Source organism: Ostrea edulis, chromosome 9 (assembly GCF_947568905.1).
Source record: "Ostrea edulis chromosome 9, xbOstEdul1.1, whole genome shotgun sequence".
Classification (NCBI taxonomy): domain Eukaryota; kingdom Metazoa; phylum Mollusca; class Bivalvia; order Ostreida; family Ostreidae; genus Ostrea; species Ostrea edulis.
The window spans coordinates 42,741,766-42,760,213 of record NC_079172.1 but is presented as its reverse complement, the minus strand read 5'-3'; the positions used below and the strand labels follow the sequence as shown (position 1 = coordinate 42,760,213).

Genomic DNA, 18,448 nt, shown 5'->3' with positions numbered 1-18,448 from the left:
CCTAGATCGCTACGTGAGGATCATTTAATCAGACTATAACCGTTCATCTGCAAAAACTTGAATTGATGCTTGATTGAAATTGACCCAGTGGCTCTATAGAATAAATCGAGAAAAATGGGAAAAGTTTGCAACGAAGACAAACGAAATAATTAGCTTTCTCGAGCTTTCTCCTCGGGTGAGCTGAAAACCACATTTAAATATGACGGGACTCCCACACGGCGTATTATCAGTACAACAGATGTCAAAAATACACATTTCAAAAGATATTTGGATATATATTTTTGTTACCCTCGTTCGTCGTTCACACTTGTCATGAGTTTGAAATCTCTTATTTTTAGGTGGACCGGTCGGAGTAGCTCAGAGGTAGAGCGTTCGCTCCCTAACCGGGAAGTAGAGAGTTCGAGCCCCGCTACCTCCGCATCAAATCTAATAAACGTTAAGAAGTATGATATACCAGAGAAATTCGATATGGATGAAAATTGGACGTTATGTATAATAATATTTTGAAATTGAAAAATCATATTTCCTTTATTTAGTCAAAAGATGCAGTTTTATTAATAGAAAGCAATGTGATTTTTTTTAATCCCTTGTGGATTTGAACCCGCGATCTACTGTTCAGCGGTCGACTTGCTAACCTACTGAGATGCTCATAACACTCTAATTTTGTTTATAACCATTACATTCAGATAGAAAGAATTAATATTTTGAAAAGTATAATTTGATATTCATTCTGAAAAAAATCTATATTAAACAAAAAATTTAAACTTATTGTTAATTACTACGGTGGTAAATGTATATTTAGGACACCCTCATAATCATTTACCAAACAAAAATTATGTCAAGCGATCCCATTATCCTTTGCATCTCGTGCGCTCGATTTAACACCTAGATGAATAGTATTCACAAATTTGATAAAACTGCCCACCTTTCAGTCTGACAAAAAGTTAAATGACAAAACATGAATATAAGGAATAAATGCCCAAGTCATTTATATTTTAGGGGAATGTAGAAACAATGAATACAGGAGGGGGGGGGATTTTCTGCCTTATCGGCCGACTATAAAATAAAATAACCGATGCTGCCATTGTTTTATAGCGTAATACAAACAGCTTAGACATTTGTATATTTAATAGAGTGTTGTGTTTCGGCTCCGTGTTGTACAGAAATATAAGAGTACACATGTATTATTGGTCTATTTTGCAGACTTTAAATGACATATCGTCCGAAGCACGACCAACGTACAGCACTACGTTGCTCAACTGTATCAATATTGTTTTAATGCAGACAAATATAGGACTTGCGCAATGACAATCCATTATGGGTGATAATTCTATATATGATATAAAGTAAACATTGTAATTAAATGATAAATTCTATGTATTCTATATTTGATCAACTGTGAGGTAGATCACTAACACTCATAGTATATCACATTGAAAGTTTTAACAAATGGAAACTATTCACTATTATTTAAAAAAATATATATTACTTTCGTAAAATCAATACGCGGAGTGCTTGGGATATTAAGTCGAGCAAACGAGATAATATTTTGAGAGCACGACATGATATGTCCCACGCGATAAATTGATCGCTCAACCTGATTTTTGCCGAGTCAAAATATCTGTGTCCTAATATGCCACCGCAAAATACAAAGATATCGTAAAATGGTATTGGTTAAATACATCATGAAAACTTTTGTTATAACTTTGAAGCGAAGTTAATGCAACATAATTTTTACCAGCATACTTCATGATTAAATGCATGTCAATTGAATTGTTGAGATTGGAAAACAAGTGCATATGCACTTACGAGGTCGTATATCAATTCCTCTCTCATTATAATATGGTACATGTAACAAATGGCGATCACGTTTTGACAATAAAGAAATTTAAAGAGAGCAAAAACTGAAGAACAGAAAAAGAGGTTTAACTGGAAAAATTACAACTGTAATTGGATCACACAAGTTGAAGGGTAAGGCAAAAAGTTAAGGCATGGGATATGCGAATGCATGAATCACACGAAATTTAAACAATATGTGTGCATGTAAATAAATAGCGGATTGATATTATGAATGATAAAAACAAAAAAACATTTACGATATGAATAAAGTACATACATGAAGTAAATGGGCAAACGAATGAATTTAAGTTTTCATTACTAAACAAAAGTATAGCTAATATTCATTTCAGGGGCGTTATTATTATTATTTTTTATATCTACCCTGTCTACATTTTATTCCAGCCGTTGAAATAGTCGTACTATATTTTCATCAAGATTCATACGCACATCGTTCACATTCACGAGAAAATGGGTGCACATGATTTCAATATTGGTAATGATATCAAAAGCAAAACATTGGAAATGTATATATATATATTGTTTGCACTTTGTTGTCACGTGTAAAATGATGTTAAATATCAAAACCGGCAGGTGAATTGCACTTACTTAACATAAATAAAATCATTTTACAGTCAAACGAATATCCATGCAGTATCACCTTTAAATGTGTTAAGTTGTTTTTCATGAATTAAACTTGCATAGTAAATGTGTACTACAGGTGTACCTACAAGGTGTACAGAACGTTGACATGCTCTATCAGTCCCTTTAAGAGATATTTATAGAACAGAGGGATTTACGTGTGTGCCTCGAGTGACGGGTCTCCACTTATCGCGGGGTCGATCTAGTCAGTAAATACGTACTGTGTGTACAAAACAAGAGGGGTCTTGAAAGTGAAAATTGTATTGTCGTATTTGTACGTGGTGGTCATGTAATGGACATGTGAAAATATGGAAAGTGTGTGTTCATATCAGGATATATTCGAAAACCGGAAATACAAAGTGATATTGACAAGGCGGTTAGCACGGCAACTGGGTGTGGAGAATCTTGATTACTTGACTCATGAGCCTTACAATGAGCCTCATGTCGAATTACAATACAAAGAGTGTGGGATTGAGACCCCAGGTCTGGACGAAGTGGACTGTTCCAAACACGAAACTTCTGGCCCCACAAATGGACACCATGTGGGAATACAACATGGAGACATACCAACAGAGATTCCAGGTGGTCGTATTTCTGAGAAAGCACATTCTGCAGACGAGGTAGACAATACGGTGGGCCACCGCGTGGATATTGTTGACGCGAAAATGGGTGTTCGCGAGGAAGACTCTAAGAAAAAACCAAACCAGTTTTATCCATTTTCCATCATCGATTTCTTCGGAATAAGTTTTTCTGTCGTGTTTTACTGCATTGATTTCTTGACGGATATTTTATTAGCGAAAGGTTACTATGACGACGGAATGACGTTTGAGTGTATATTGACGTCATCTTTAGTCGCTTCCTCGTTTCTGGTAACAGGAATCTTGAGTTCGATTTGGCACACACAGGAAAAATCCCACCGACATATTTGTCTTGTGATTCTACTGTTTCCATTTGCTACTATAGAAAGGTACATGCGTGAACTCGATTGAAGATTTGGTTTGGGTGTACAACAGGATCAGAGACATATATAGTCTGTTTCCCAAACCTTCCCATCCTACTGCGCAAACGTTTGCAGAGCATTATGGGAAGGATAGACAATAGGCTAATTAGAATCATGATATACTGTTATAAATGTATGCGCTTTCTTCATAAATTGTTTTCCCCATTTGGATTGTAATACATTATACTGAAGAAAAAAAACCCAAAAAACAAACGGAAATTATATATATATTACTCAATTCTCTATTTTATATTGCCTACATGAGTTATGGGATTGATCTCTGTTCGTGATTTTCACCTTTCATATATTACATCATAATATTATATATACACAAAAGGAAGTATTTATCTTCAAACGATCCCCGGTATGGCATTATTCTCATATGATATGTGATCGTTTTCATAAAAATAGCCGGTGTGTATGGTTTTAATGTATTCAACACTAAACGCGGGATTATTAAAATAGAATGATAGCTTGATCGGTAACCGTCAACGTGATGAACGTCATGATTTTTAATACTTTGTTTTTATAGGAACATATCCTACATCTTTCATGGCTGCAGAAGTAAACAAAGACCCAACAAAGAGTACCATTACATCGAGATGATCTTTAATGATCGGGATGCCAGTCTTCTTCGGATGTTTGATGCTTTCATAGAATCCGCCCCTCAGTTAGTCCTACAAATCTACCTCCTTCTCAAAGAGCAAGAGAATCTCAGTGGCTGTGATGAAATATCCATCCGCAGTCGTAAGTTTCGTATCTCAGTGTGCATTGTCATGGTCAGTGATTTGTTGCCCTTTAATTTTCTTGGGTCATTTAATAACCGAGCAGTCAAACATTTACCGTGTATTGGCGTCATATTTATAGAGCACTAGTAACCAAAGCAAACCGAAACAAACGAAGACACACATGTACAATGTAAGATACCCAAAAGAATTATTTTAGAATTTTGTAAAATTATTTGTTAATGTTTTAATACTGCTAAAAACCCATATTTACCACAAAATTTCCATTTGAAACCACCTTTATTTTTGCATTATGCTCAAATCTTTACTTTAAAATTCAATGAAAAAGCATTACCTAAAAATTGAAATCCTTCAAAAAACGTCTTTTTATTGGTGCATTTCGTAACCCCCCCCCCCCCCCCCCAATTTACGTGAAAAATGATAGGACTAATTATATGATAAAGATTTGTCATACTATTGTGTTGATATACCGCCTAAATAACCTTCAGTACTAATTTGAAAACTTAAAAATTGAAATAGAGGCTGCCATGATGTGGAACTCTTTTATATTGAAGACCACTAAAATCAATAATTTTGACGCGTCACACCGTCTGTTCCGGTTTTGATGAGATTCTAAGATTGTCAAAGATGCATGTGATTGTGGTAGATTTTACGAATAAATAGGTTGATGCCTTCCTGTCAAGCATTTAATTACACTAATGCAAAGGGGAGATGTGAAAAAAGTTTTTTCGAAATTCCTGACCCAACCAAGTCATCTGAAAAGAAAAGACTCAGTATACTGTGGATCCATCATTTGCGTAATGACAAGTTGAGGTTCGAAACATTTGTATGAAGAAACGTGTACCGTCTACTTGGTGTGCGACTCAACTAAACGTCTTCTTTTCTCAATGTCTTCTTGCGAAAGAACGGGCTCAAATCTATACGGCTCCAAACTTAACTGTTCGTGACTTGTCATGTTTACAGTGCTGCTGGTGAAATAACCGGAACCGACGGTGTGACGTCATAAATCAAACTTCAATGGCCGCTCTCTTAGCAGCGGGTAATTTAAAATAAATGATAGATTAATATATATTTAATCGTTAAGCAATGTTTGGGTTGTTAAAGACTGTCATTTACGATACCAGTAAGTACCCGGTAATACTCTATTTATAAAAGCAACAATGCGGTTATGGTTGTCTTTCCCTTTAATGGCTGGTTTACATTTTTGTTTGATCAAATAATAGCAAATCACACGTAAACACAACAGAATCCTAATTCATTTGATGCGTCCAAAATCTGGGGTATCACATGACCTTAATCCACAACGACAAATTATAAAACTAGTATGTAGTACGTGAAATCTATCAGTATATTCATTATAGTACACCAATCCAAAATACACAGGAGATAAAAATGCTCACCTTTATGAATTAAAAATTGTATATATTATATATTTTTTCATTTGTGTTATCAATGGACAAAACTAATTTGTGATTTGGAAAATATTTACCCTTTCCCGTGGGGTGTATAAAGTTCTAGTGAAAGTGTGTCCTGCTAACGAATCTCCATTTCTATAACTTGGTTGTGAATGGAAGTTTCATATTACCCCAAATCAGCAAAATTTATTTACAAGAGTAAATTGATTCTTTTACAGTAAACTAATTAAAATTTTTTTTACTAGTAAATACTACAAAACTCGGGTTACAATATAAATGTACATGTAATCCCTGTAACTGATTTTGATTGTGAATATCATTTGTGGAATTGTTACACACAATTAATTCATTCAAGTGCGCGTCCCCCTTTATAAATCAATCTTATTTTTCCAGATATCCTTCGATTGTTTACGATCCTGTCCTCCTGGATGTCTGTCTCCTGGTCAGTGACGGCGTACTACCGAGCGCTGCGCGTTAGCAACGCCATGCACAAAACGAGACAAAAGACCATATTCGCCGCGGCTGGATACCTGCTGTGGAGAGCTTTCGAAATAGGACCACGGGTGTTAGCATTAGTCATGATCATTCTCATGAACCCCATTATTTTTATTTTAATTATAGTCTTTCATTGGTTTATTTTTGTCACGTGGTCATTTGCGACGAAAGTGAAGCCGTACAAGAAACGTTACGAAAACGTAATTTTTATTTTGTTTATTGGATTCGTACAATTGTTTTCCTTCATGAACGTGAGTTCTGGTAAATCTCGATACAATGCTCTACTTTATTATAGCTTTTTTTACATTGAAAATATTACAATTTTAGTTTTATGGATTTTTATTAAAAAGGTTTCTTTTTGTCCCTGGATCTACTACGGAGCCATTGGAATCGTCTCCGCTGGCCAGTTATTTAATTTAATTTTTATTGCATCGTTTTATAAACTATGTCACCCCAAAACAGCAATTTGTTAATAAACTTAATTTTGTTTTGGATATTATTGTTTCACTATTATTTTATAATATTGCATATTTCGTCTTGATTCAATGACAGTTGCGGATGACCTGTAGCTCTCCGGTACCGTTTTCTGGGAGATGTAATTGCTTACAATTATTATTTAGTAATTATTTAGTATCCATGATACTTAGAACTATTATTGTGCTAATAAAAGTATTTAGGAATTGTCATATCATCTACGTAGGTTACTGAAAGCGGTGTCATTTTCTTATGGTGGTATATTTTAACCATCACTTGTCATATAATTGTCAACTTGTCAGATTATTATGACAACTTGTCAGTCAATTATGTCGACTTTTCGGAAACGAATACTTTTTCATATTTTCTCATTATCTGTGAGTTCTGACATGTTATAATGTCTTGCGGTGGACATATACTTTCCATTTTAAGGGGACCTGGACACGATTGAGCTGAAATTTTTTTATTCACTTTCGTTGTTTAAAATGCTTAACTAAAGAATTTCAAATGGTCCACTAAAATTTGAATATCATTTTTTGAGTTACAAGTGAGATACAGTACTCGTAATTCCTTGCTACATTGTACTTACGTGCCATGTTTTTGTTTACATATAGATTGCTTGATAGAAAATAGCATGTTTAAAAGAAAATAATCTGTGCGAAATACTAGACACCATTATTTAAAGTGTGTTCAGAATGAACTTATAGCTTGAAAAATCTGCTTTAAACGGACTTTTACTAGTATATTTAACCTATGTAAACAAAAACATGACACGAGCCTTGTTTACATTACACAGAATTATTAGCTCTCTATTTCTAATATACCTCGACAACTGACATTCAAATTTCTTAGTTAAGTATTCTAAACAGTAAAAATCGAAAAATAAAATTTGAAAATGTTCAGCCCAAATCGTGTTCATGCCACTTTGATATTTGACAAGTCTACGGAAACACCAGTCGACATAATTATCTGACAAGTCAACATAATCATCTGAAAAATCGACTAAAGATCAATATGTCGACTTGTGAGACCTTTATGTCGGCTTGTCACACTAGTACGCCGACTTGTTATGATGTTAAGTAGATGACACATTTTGAGCGTGAATAAACATCTTTTATATTAATCATGCATTTGACAAGTGGACAAAATCACATGACAGGTCGATATAATCATCTGACAAATGAAGGCAGAAATATGTCGCCATATTTTCTCAAACGTAAATAAATTCATTTCTGGAATTTGTATTACTTGTGAAAATTATTCTTTATTATTTACAACCTTTAATAGCTTAGTGTGATATAATGTCAAAGACAATAGAAATTTCTCTATGTATAACATCATACATGCCTGCAAATTAGGTCCCATTGTGATACGACGATAATCTTTTAATTTTTGACATTTTCATTTTCCACATTCTCTTGTACGATTAAAAAAAGAAAGAAAGAAGGGACGCACCTGTTCGGATGTGACGTTTCTATGTATACTGTAGAACCTGAAATCAAAAGGATCATCGTCACAAACCACGGGTGATTGTTTCATTTCTATTTCACAATGAAATAGAAATGAAACAATAACCCGTGGTTTGCGACGATGCAAAAGGATTTGACCCTGTTACATGTGTCGGATAACAGTTGTGTCATTTTTCTATATATCGTATATATATCTTTTTCCTTAACAACATAATTATTTTGTCCTCCAAGGGCAGAGAAAGGTTACCGAATCTAAGATCAGTTCTTGAAAAGGAAATATTTAAGCTATTTTCTATACATTCCAATTAAAACGCATTTCAGTCCCTATTATGCCGCCAACCTGATCCTTCAGGTCATGGTTTGAAAAGACTTGAATTTACGCTACAACAACGATGAGCACTAGCTTCTGTATCAAACTGACACACACAGATCACCCCTGAAGTTTGAGAGAGGATGACTTTTAAGGATTTTGTGATGTTTTCTATTCTAGGCTTAAAGGTCATGTTAAGTAATTAAAGAAGAACACATTTTCGTGCAAAACAAATATTTTTTGAAAATCGTCTCCTATGACCTTTAATTTGTGAGTCATAATTTGGACAATTATGAATCTGCACTACATGCGGAGGATTGCAGTTGAATTCGACACTTTCCAATTTCACATGTGTGGTTCTTCAGAAGATTTTTCATTTATACTACTATGGTTTAATGAAACTGGAATCTATGTGATATGAGGAAGTTTTCGTGTAAAATTTCGCTACCTTTCTGGTACTGTACAGTACTAGTATGTTGTTCTTGACAAAACGCCATCGAATTTCACTACTGGTATTTCCCAGTTAATTTTGAACGAAGCTGAATCCCAGATATGAATCAGATGAGCTAAAAATAAACCTATCGCACTGTAACAGTAGCGTCTCTTATTCTCAGGGAGGAACTAACAGCCAAGAACCGCGAAGATAATCATTACCAGTTCTATACATCTATGACCAAAATTACAATTTCGAAGCCTTTTTATCGGTCCAGTATCCTAAGAATTTACTTCTTTTGAAAAAGATCCTGTAGTTGTGCATGTCTTTAATTCTATCATTCATATTATGCCCAGTTTTTTCTTTATCATACTTCGACACATCCCCCTATGTGCACATTCAGTGTTTACATAATACGATATCTGTTATCTGAGTAAAATCTCAAAGTACATGTGTATTGAGTGTGTTGAAACTTGTACAGCCGTGTTACACGAAACTGATTAGAAAAATTAAAAAACCCATTAAATTTCTATAAAAAACCTCACCAAATATCCTTTGAATAAATATAGAAAAGGCAATATGATGAGTAATGTTTGTATGCTATACATTCCTCGGTTTAAAGGTCAGATATACAGTATGTTATTTAATCATAGTCTATTCGCAGTAAGGCTGTGTAAAAGCGAAACAAGACGTGGGGGTATTTCTTTGAGTTTCAGAACGAAACAAATATTTAATTTCCTGGAACACTTAATTCTTTCTTCGAGACGTCATACATTTCGATGCTTGGAAGGCAAAACAATGAAGGAATTGACATCTGCGAAGAAAAGGGAATCTGAAGATGAAGTGGACAATATGGTTGGTTTCCGTGGAAACCAGAAGAGTCAAGAGAAAGAAAATTTGATGGAATGTGAAGGAAATCAGCACGGGGACTTCACAGATGGAGGCGAGACTGGTGAGAATGATGAGGGTTTGAGAATATCAAACGAAGTCGATGACGATGGCACACACCGAAGGGTACTTAGAAATATGGTAGGGACAAGAGATGAAAATGTCGAAGTTATCATTGATGATTCGGATGAGAAGAACATAGTCGTGAATGACAGAGGTGACGAACGCCAACTATATCCGTTTTCTATGCTGGATTGTCTGGGTGTTATAGCTTCCATAATAGTCTTTTTCTTTGACGTGGTTACCGATATACTCCTCTCCATTGAATACAAAGACCACGGGTGGACTGTAGAGTGTGCGCTGACGTCATCGGTAGTGATCGCATCTTTTCTGGTAGCTGGAACTCTGAGTACAATTTGGTACTTGCAGGACGAAAGCGGAAACAAGGGAACAGTGAAGAACATTTTGTTTCTCATCGTGGCCTTTCCATTTGCTACCATTATCAGGTAATACCATCATACTATACGAAAGACGGCGGACAGGGTGAGTGGAAGGGGAGGGGGTGGGAGGGGGAGAGGGTTACCTCCTGTCAGCCCCCTAGTATAACGAAAACAGTCTCAGATTTACCTTTAAAAATTGGACGTCCTGCTTCACTGCGAGACCCTTTTATTATTTTAAAGACAAGTATGACAGTATTGTCGTCCTTGTTCATACAAACACCCGTTCACCTAGATATACATGTATGTGCTTAAAGGGCTTTATATGATTTTTGTATTTGACCTTGCGAATCCAACACTTCTACGTATCAGATGCTGTTGGAATATAATTCTTTTTATGTATACTTAAGGAAATTCATGTATTATTCATGTGTTTGAATGAATAAGGACTGTGCTATTCATATTACCCATATCGATCAATCTTGCTTCTTGCCAAACTCTGATATACACACGAGTCCATATTCTTCTATTTCTTTTTTCAGAAATTTCTCTTACTTTAGACACGGCTGTTTGAGTCGCGTGGCTACTGAGGATAGGAAAAACACACACTATAAAGAAATGATTAAGAACGATTCAGATGCCAGTTTATTACGGATGTTTGACGCCTTCGTTGAATCCGCTCCTCAATTGATCATCCAAATTTACATGGTCATGCATGATACTCACCAAGAAGCAATTCATTTAGGTAGGACCAAACAAAAGACCCTCAGGTTTATTTTCAAGGTTTTATGTTGCGTTGGCTTCCAAGCAGATAAAGTAGAAAACGCATATTCAAGAATTTACTCCTGACATTTTTTTTCTCTCAAAAAAATGAATTCGTTATATAACCTCCTATAGCTTTTATTACATACAACTTGATTCAAGATAGAGATACCCAGAACAACTTCCGCAGAATAGTGTTTCACTTTTAAGCTAATAAACATATTATATTATGTATATTTACAGAGTTACTACGATCCGTTACCATAGCATCGTCTTTAGCAGGACTGGCGTGGTCAGTAACGGGATATAACAGAGCACTCCGTATCTTTACCGCCACTTCCAGTCTGCAGGCTAACACGATCTGTGGAGCTATGGGCTACTTCCTGTGGAGGGTGTTTGAGATTGGCCCGAGAATCACGGCGATTGTCATGCTGATCTCAATAGATAGCCATGGATTTTACATTATTTTTGGATCAATATTTCATTGGATGGTGATGATAACGGTCGCATTTTTCAAAAATGTAAAAGTTTACCGTAACAAATTGCACAACATTTTATTCATTGTGTTCATAAGTTTTGTGCAAATCATATCATACATGAACTTGAGTCGGGGTAAATCCCGACTTCTTGCCATAGCGTATTACTCGTTGTTTTACGTGGAGAACGCGGTGATGGTGGCGCTGTTTGTGTTTTTGGGTGACGTAGACACATCCGGTTGGGTTTTTATTGTCGTTGTATCGGTGGCGTCCTCTGGGATTGTGTTCAGTACCCTTTTTATGGTGATGTACTATGTTCTGTGTCATCCAAAAGTATCACGTGATACATTATGTATTAAAATGGAGATGGAGAGGAAAGATGAAGAGAATTCAGAGAGACCGGGGAGGAAGATTTTGGAGACAGGATAAGATTTCTAATTTCGTTATACATTAAACTTCACAACTGTATTTTCCAATTTATTCGAAATACATAGATCATCGATGGACGTGAATATTTAATTATTTATGTGGTGGACCCAAGATGTCAAATATTTGTCTCCTGTGAAATTGTGGTCGAGGAATATCAAGTCCGTAAAACAGGGGGCCCTTCACACATCGGGAATATTAAAGCTGTATGGTTCGACGTTCATTTGTTTTTTTTTTCCCAAAGTGTACAGAATTGCTTTAATGCAGTTGAATTAGTTTTAAAAGTTATCAATTTTCAATTAATTACATGCTTTGGAAAAAAAATTGCATGTAGAAGAAAACAGTGAGACGATTATTTAAAAAGTAAATATAGTGGGAATCCGTGAATACATTTGCTGCTTCTTTAAACGTCTGTTAGGCGTCTATAAATAGCACCATGCGCACGAGGGGAATCCCAGCATGATGTATGCAACTCAAACACAACTGTCTAAATTTAGGTTTGATAGAGCATAAAACAACAAATAATTAAAAAAGTAAATATAGAGGGAACCCATCAATACATTTGCAGCTCGGGATGGGAACTCCTGCGCACGTGTATCATATTCGTTGTAAATAGTGAAGCATGGAGTTCGATACATGTAGATGGATCGTATTCAATTGATACTGCTATGTCAACTTTCTTCCTTCCTTTGTTGTTCAAATCTTTTAGGACTAGTGTCATTCTCGCCGGTTCGAACCCACGTTTAGTTTACTATTAGACTTAATTAACGTTAAATGTATATTCAGGGTTTCCCAGTACATTTAGTTTTTATGTGCATGCGCCAGTGATTATTAGGAGGGTGGTCTTTAAATCAATGACATCAATTGGCAACAAGAGTACCGCAAACGGTACATAATGCGCCCGTGAAATGCTTACATAGGGCGTTTTTCTTGTGCTATAATTTGTATAACTTTGCTTCAGGTATTATCAGCCATCATGAGGCTGTGACAAACTTTCATATGAACAAAGAGTCTTAACTTAAAAATCTAGATTTCCTCAAACTGGACCAAGTTCAACAACCTGTATTTTTTTCAAAAATGGAAGAAAATCAAAATCCTTCCCCATATGGACATCTTCAATACCCATACAAACATTCCACAAAATAAGATGGTCCTCACTTGAAAACTGTGGGAGGAGTTGAGCGGACAAATTATGTACCCTCCATAGAATATTAATTTCCAAATAGACCAAGTTCAACAACCTGTAATTTTCTAAAAAATTGTAGAAAATCAAAATCCATCCCACATGTACATCTTCAATACCCATACAAGCACTCCACAAAATAAGAAGGTCCTCACTTGAAAACTGTGGGAGGAGTAGGGTGGACAAATTATGCACCCTCCATAGAATATTAATTTCCAAATAGACTAAGTTCAACAACCTGTAATTTTCTCAAAAATTGTAGAAAATCAAAATTCATCCCACATGCACATCTTCAATACCCATACAAACACTCCACAAAATAAGAAGGCTCTCACTTGAAAACTGTGGGAGGAGTAGGGTGGACAAATTATGTACCCTCCATATAATAATTATTTCTAAATAAATGGGCAAAACTACTGGTAAAAAGGTCGAAATGGATCAAAATTGCAGTATGATCTAGAGTGACCCACAAAGAAGCTACACAGCAAGTTTCAGCATGATTTGTGAAAGGGAAATGAAATTATAGAGAAAACCCTGAACGGACGGACGGATGGACAGACGGACGACCGGACGTACAGACATTGCTGTACCATAATACGTCCCGTCTAAAGACGGGCGTATAAAAATGAAGTTTTCAGAACAAATAGTGTAAGGAACGATAACTTTGGGTAGAGATTGATAATGTTCTTCAGTCAAAATACCGACGCATTATCATATATTTCTTTACAGTACTTAAAATAGTCTCGTTACATAATCTTATAACTGTTTTCTTTTACATGCAAATATGTAATTAAGGAATATGACTAATTCAGTTGCATTAAAGTATGTAATATGAGAGATTAGGCCTGCTTATATTTTACATATTCAGGGGTCCGTGTTATACCCAACTCTCTATTTTGTAATCCTTATAAGAGTTATGAGATTGATCACTGTTCGTTTTATTCACATTTCATTGAAAACCCCAGCGGATTAATTTTTCTCTGAAATATGCTACTACTAGCAGAATCTTGCCACATATAGAGTCTGATGTTAAAAAAAGGGAGGGAGAATTTGATAGAGCTAATGTACGCAGTCTGTGATCTCACTCGGGCAGTGCAAACTGCGCATATGATATTTACGTCACTTTCTGCTATTGGTGGCGGATGGGACAATGTATCTTGTATTTTCGAATCTTAAACAATGTTGTGAACTAAAGTAAGACTTGTACGTACATCAAATGCACTGGAGTCCACCACTTATCAATCTCCAAAATCAATGCATGGCGAGTAAAAACAGTGAAAGTTCAGGAGGTCGAGGAATCGTGTCCAATTACGTTTTTGAAAGGTGATTGTACACATCGCAAGTTTGTGCATTAATATATATTTGGCAGACACAAATCATTGCAAATACTTTTTATATCAGTATCAGCAAAATGCTGATACTGATAACAAAAACTAAATCGCATATTTAGGTTGGTTGGATATTGTTTGCTCGAGAATCTTTCATTCATGTGGAAACGTGCCTATTCAGGAAAAGCAGAAGGGATGTACCCAAGTGTGAATTTCGCAATCCTAAGGTTTTGACTCTAGGGCGGGTCCTAAATAGTTATACAACATGTGCTATACCATTTAAAGTCTTCTATTCGTGTGGACAGTTTCGGGGAGCATTCGTGGTTTTTAAAAGAAATAATCCTGTTTCATACTGTTGCTGAATATCATAATTTAGCTTGAATATATGGATCAGGAAAATTATTGTACATTTCATAGCCATTGGGGCTAGTGATCCTATTGACTTAAGCAACCGACAAGTCCTGCAGACCTCTTTTTTAAAATTTGCGTTACCATGCAGTTATGAATAGTAGGGCGCATGCCTGACCTCCACATCAGCATTAAGGTGAACCAGTAGCACATGATCATCTCCGCCACATATCGTCAACATAACAGTGAGGATGAGGAACAGTACACAATGCCATGATCAGCGACGTCCACGATGTACAGTCTAGCATAAAACCGAATAGAATAGGTACTCAGTACCCTTTGCTTGTCATAAGAGTCAACAAAATGGGGTGGTACTTCAGATGAGATCGCAAAAACCGAGGTCCCGTGTTACAGCAGGTGTGGGACGATAAAGATTCCTCCCTGCTCAAAGGCCGTAAGCGCCGACCATGGGCTTAAATTTTGCAGCCTTTCCTCGGAAATGATGACGTCTCCATATGAGTGAAAAATTCTCGAGTGGGACGTTAAACAAGATAGAATCAATCAATATTTGTCCTAGGAGAGGATTCAATCTTTTGACATTGGATGGCCATTAAGGAAATTATTGGGGAATTCAGGTCGCTCTAGTCACTCGTGCAATTAACAACACACAGGAGGACCTTGTACTGGACCAGGTAGTCACCCTACACACTCGGTGGAACACTCTTGACCTTGCCTACATCTCGCAATCATCACTAGTGAAGGTAAGGACATTGCCGGCACTAGGTTGTGGATACCATGATGTAGTTATGATGGATCTCAATGCATCACTTCATGGAAGTCAAACCTCTAGGAGAAGGATGTACCTTTTGGACAAGGTTGGGTGGTTCCATATTGTTTTACGTCCCGCTCGAGAATTTTTCACTCATATGAAAACGCCACCATTGCCAGTGCAGAATTGCAAAATTTAGGCCTATGCTTGGCACTTTGAGCAGGGAGGGGTCTTTATCGTGCCACACCTGCTGTGAAACAGGACCTCGGTTTTTGTGGTATCATTCAAAGACCGTCCCATTCAGTCGCCTCTTACAAAAAACAAGGGGGTGCTGAGGACTTAATCTAACCCGGATTTCCAAGGGATTTTTGGAAAAGGCAGAAGTAAAGAAAATGTGCCATCAAGTCAGAGAAAAGGAATATGAAACAATGAACGACAAGTGACTGGCTTTCAAGTATCAGATGGATGAAATAATGCAGAGTTATGCTACATCCAAATCAGCACGTAGCAGGTATTCAAAGCCATAGACTAACATCAGAGTCAAACGGCTACTAAAGCGTCGCCAGTGGGATTGTAAAAAATCTAGACACCCCAAGAATGGAATATATGCCTTAAAACCATAGCCTAGAGAAAACTACACAAAACTCATGTCAGTTATGTAGATGATGTAATCTGTGGTGACATAACATGACAGACAGCAAGTGTTTGTGGTCATTCAAAGGGAGAAAGTAGGATTCCCAAGGAGTAGCTCCCTCCAAGAAAAATGAATTACTTTACAGAGAAATACCTACAAAGGCAGAAATTCTGAACGACCAATGTCAGTCTGCAGTATGAGCTGTATGCCATATAAAGGACCCAGCTCATACCAAAACATATCTAATACCGTTATTATAATAAGATCTGCCGGAGTACGAAAGTTGCTCGAGAACATCAACGCTCATGAGGTGATTGAACTAGATCAAGCTCATAAACTTCGTTGGCCATATATCACCACAAATGACAAGGATTTCATAAATGTCTATATATAGTGGTCAAATTCCTGAGGACTGGCGATCAGTGCAGAATGACCCAATCTTAAAAAAGGAGATCAACACAAAGCCTCAAAATATCACCCTGTGTCCCTTACTTCAGTGACCCGTAAGGTCCTGGAACACATAATCTACAGCCAAATGATGGACCACTTTGACAGATGCTCCATTCTAACGGGCAACATGCCAAGAGATCGTGAAACACAGTTCGTGACCACAGTAGTGTAGCCTCGACATCAGATGGAGGTGAACAAGTAGACATGGTCCTACTAGACGTCTCCAAAGCATCTGACAAAGTTCACATGATCGTCCACTACAAGCTAGGATACTACAGAGTGAGCGAACATTGCTGTGGATAGGTGATTTATTACATATTAGAACCCAGCAAGTGCAAATGGAAGGACGACCATCCACCAAGAAAGATGTATCTTCCGGTTTACCACAGGGAATTGTCTTTGGACCATTACTCTTCCTAGCATTCACCAATGACATCCTAAAGTCGACAACATCTGATACTCATTACTGAAAGATGGTTGTCTGACACACGAGGTACCATTGGTGACAGCAGAACACAAGAGTGAACTTGGGAAGCATTGAAAAAAGTGGGAATAGGATTGACAAATGACTTTCCATTCAGGGAGGTATATAGTCGTCCAGATCTGCAATACGACTAGAATATTCAATACCCAATTACCATTTAAAGTTAATGGATTCAAGTCACAATACAATGGGCGGACGGAGAAAAGATCTAAGCTTATCGCCGCGCACGAGTAGGAGCATTTTTCAGCATGGACTGGGAATTTTTACAATGAAAGCGCTTGCGTTGAAATTTAATTTTGTGGGGTTTTTTTTCTCTTTCAATTTAATGCTTATCATATACATGCATACACTCTACACGTATAATTTAATGCAGCCTTGTTCATAGCATAGTAATTGCAATTAACCTTTTTTGCGATAGCAATTGCAATTTAGTATGAGAAATGGGGATTTTTTTTTTGTAAAACGAGTTCCATATACACATACAGCGGTTTTTTTTTTAAAATGTTAACCGTACAAATATGTTTTAATGAGTAAACGCATCACAGGCGTATACTCAGTAGTTGAACTGAATTTTAAAAAAAGTTGATCTTGCATAAATATTTTTTGCCATAAGTGGTAGCTCCATGTTGATTGAAATCAGGAACTGCAGTTTCGGCGGGCCTTTTACCCGCTCATTGTTATGTAATCAGGTTTTAATCTCTTGTAGACCTCATACTTCCGTTTTGAATACGTTTTACCAAATGTTTAAAGGGAAACGCAACCCTAACCACATTGTTGCTTTTATGAATAAAAGAGTCTTTAACAACAAAAATCCTTGCTTAAAGATTAAGAGCTTGTCTACGAGAAAACCATGCAAATATATAAAAATGAAGGAAATGGTGGTTATCAATATCATTTCTAATCATTTATATCATTGGAGTATATGGTTGGAATAATTATAATTTGAGGTCAATTTATTGATAGGTCGTTTCTATTTTTAGTAACATCGCATTCTGTATTTACACGTAGATTAGTCTTTGAACACAAGAAAAATCCTTAAATATTAGGGTTTTATTTTTTCAAAAATGCAAATCAATTCTGAAGGCTTATGAAAAGAATGGATTTTTTTATGATATTTCCATGTAAACCACTTATGGAGAAATCATGTTTGACATCATAAGTGTCCATATAGAGATTACATAGAGCCTGTAATTTGGCATTGTGCCAAACTTTTTTCATTTTGTGTTATATGGTCAATTTTGAAATAGGTGTTGCTGCAAAAGTAACGCTTAAATTTCTTTAAAAGTGTATAATACTTTGATATCGAATCCGTGTCTGTAAAATATAAAAAAAATTGTACTTTGGACTTTTGACCGTTCATTTGCAATTAAAATTTAAAAACTGACAAAAATGAATATTTTTAAGCATTTAAAATTATCTTTTAAAAGATTAAAGATTTAAAAT

The 18,448-nt window shown here is 36.2% G+C and overlaps 3 protein-coding genes across 4 annotated transcripts in view; 2 read left to right on the top strand and 1 right to left on the bottom strand.

Annotated features, from left to right (window-relative positions):
- LOC125658331 (glycerol-3-phosphate acyltransferase 4-like) overlaps nucleotides 1–8,162 on the bottom strand; it is a 75,284-nt gene extending 67,122 nt beyond the window's left edge. The window contains exon 1 of the mRNA XM_048889562.2: nucleotides 8,064–8,162. Coding sequence (XP_048745519.2) covers nucleotides 8,064–8,147 — 84 coding nt within the window. The 5' untranslated portion in view covers nucleotides 8,148–8,162. The remainder of the gene's footprint in view (nucleotides 1–8,063) is intronic.
- LOC125658329 (XK-related protein 9-like) lies at nucleotides 2,356–6,628 on the top strand. 2 transcript variants are annotated; one of them, XM_048889558.2, is made up of 3 exons: nucleotides 2,385–3,445; nucleotides 4,011–4,225; nucleotides 6,033–6,628. In XM_048889558.2, the coding sequence occupies exons 1-3, from the start codon at nucleotides 2,787–2,789 to the stop codon at nucleotides 6,605–6,607; spliced, it is 1,449 nt and encodes a 482-aa protein (XP_048745515.1). In that variant the 5' UTR covers nucleotides 2,385–2,786; the 3' UTR covers nucleotides 6,608–6,628. The 2 variants fall into 2 exon arrangements, with proteins under 2 accessions (XP_056005270.1, XP_048745515.1); XM_056149295.1 differs by having other exon boundaries at nucleotides 2,356–3,445; nucleotides 4,011–6,628.
- A 1,253-nt stretch (nucleotides 8,163–9,415) lies between the features above and the next one.
- Nucleotides 9,416–12,027, top strand: LOC125658328 (XK-related protein 6-like). The gene is made up of 3 exons (XM_048889557.2): nucleotides 9,416–10,214; nucleotides 10,688–10,890; nucleotides 11,151–12,027. Exons 1-3 carry the CDS (start codon nucleotides 9,418–9,420, stop codon nucleotides 11,810–11,812), a joined length of 1,662 nt encoding a protein of 553 aa, XP_048745514.2. The 5' UTR covers nucleotides 9,416–9,417; the 3' UTR covers nucleotides 11,813–12,027.
- Nucleotides 12,028–18,448: the final 6,421 nt, after the last annotated feature.

What these genes read in the sequence shown, in the direction of transcription:
- LOC125658329 (XM_048889558.2), top strand. Translation starts at nt 2,787, where the DNA reads ATGGAAAGTGTGTGTTCATATCAGGATATATTCGAAAACCGGAAATAC. An exon ending in CCATTTGCTACTATAGAAAG is followed by an intron (nt 3,446 to 4,010) that starts GTACATGCGTGA and finishes TTGTTTTTATAG; the next exon opens with GAACATATCCTACATCTTTC. An exon ending in TGAAATATCCATCCGCAGTC is followed by an intron (nt 4,226 to 6,032) that starts GTAAGTTTCGTA and finishes TTATTTTTCCAG; the next exon opens with ATATCCTTCGATTGTTTACG.
- LOC125658328 (XM_048889557.2), top strand. Translation starts at nt 9,418, where the DNA reads ATGCTATACATTCCTCGGTTTAAAGGTCAGATATACAGTATGTTATTT. An exon ending in CCATTTGCTACCATTATCAG is followed by an intron (nt 10,215 to 10,687) that starts GTAATACCATCA and finishes TTCTTTTTTCAG; the next exon opens with AAATTTCTCTTACTTTAGAC. An exon ending in CCAAGAAGCAATTCATTTAG is followed by an intron (nt 10,891 to 11,150) that starts GTAGGACCAAAC and finishes GTATATTTACAG; the next exon opens with AGTTACTACGATCCGTTACC.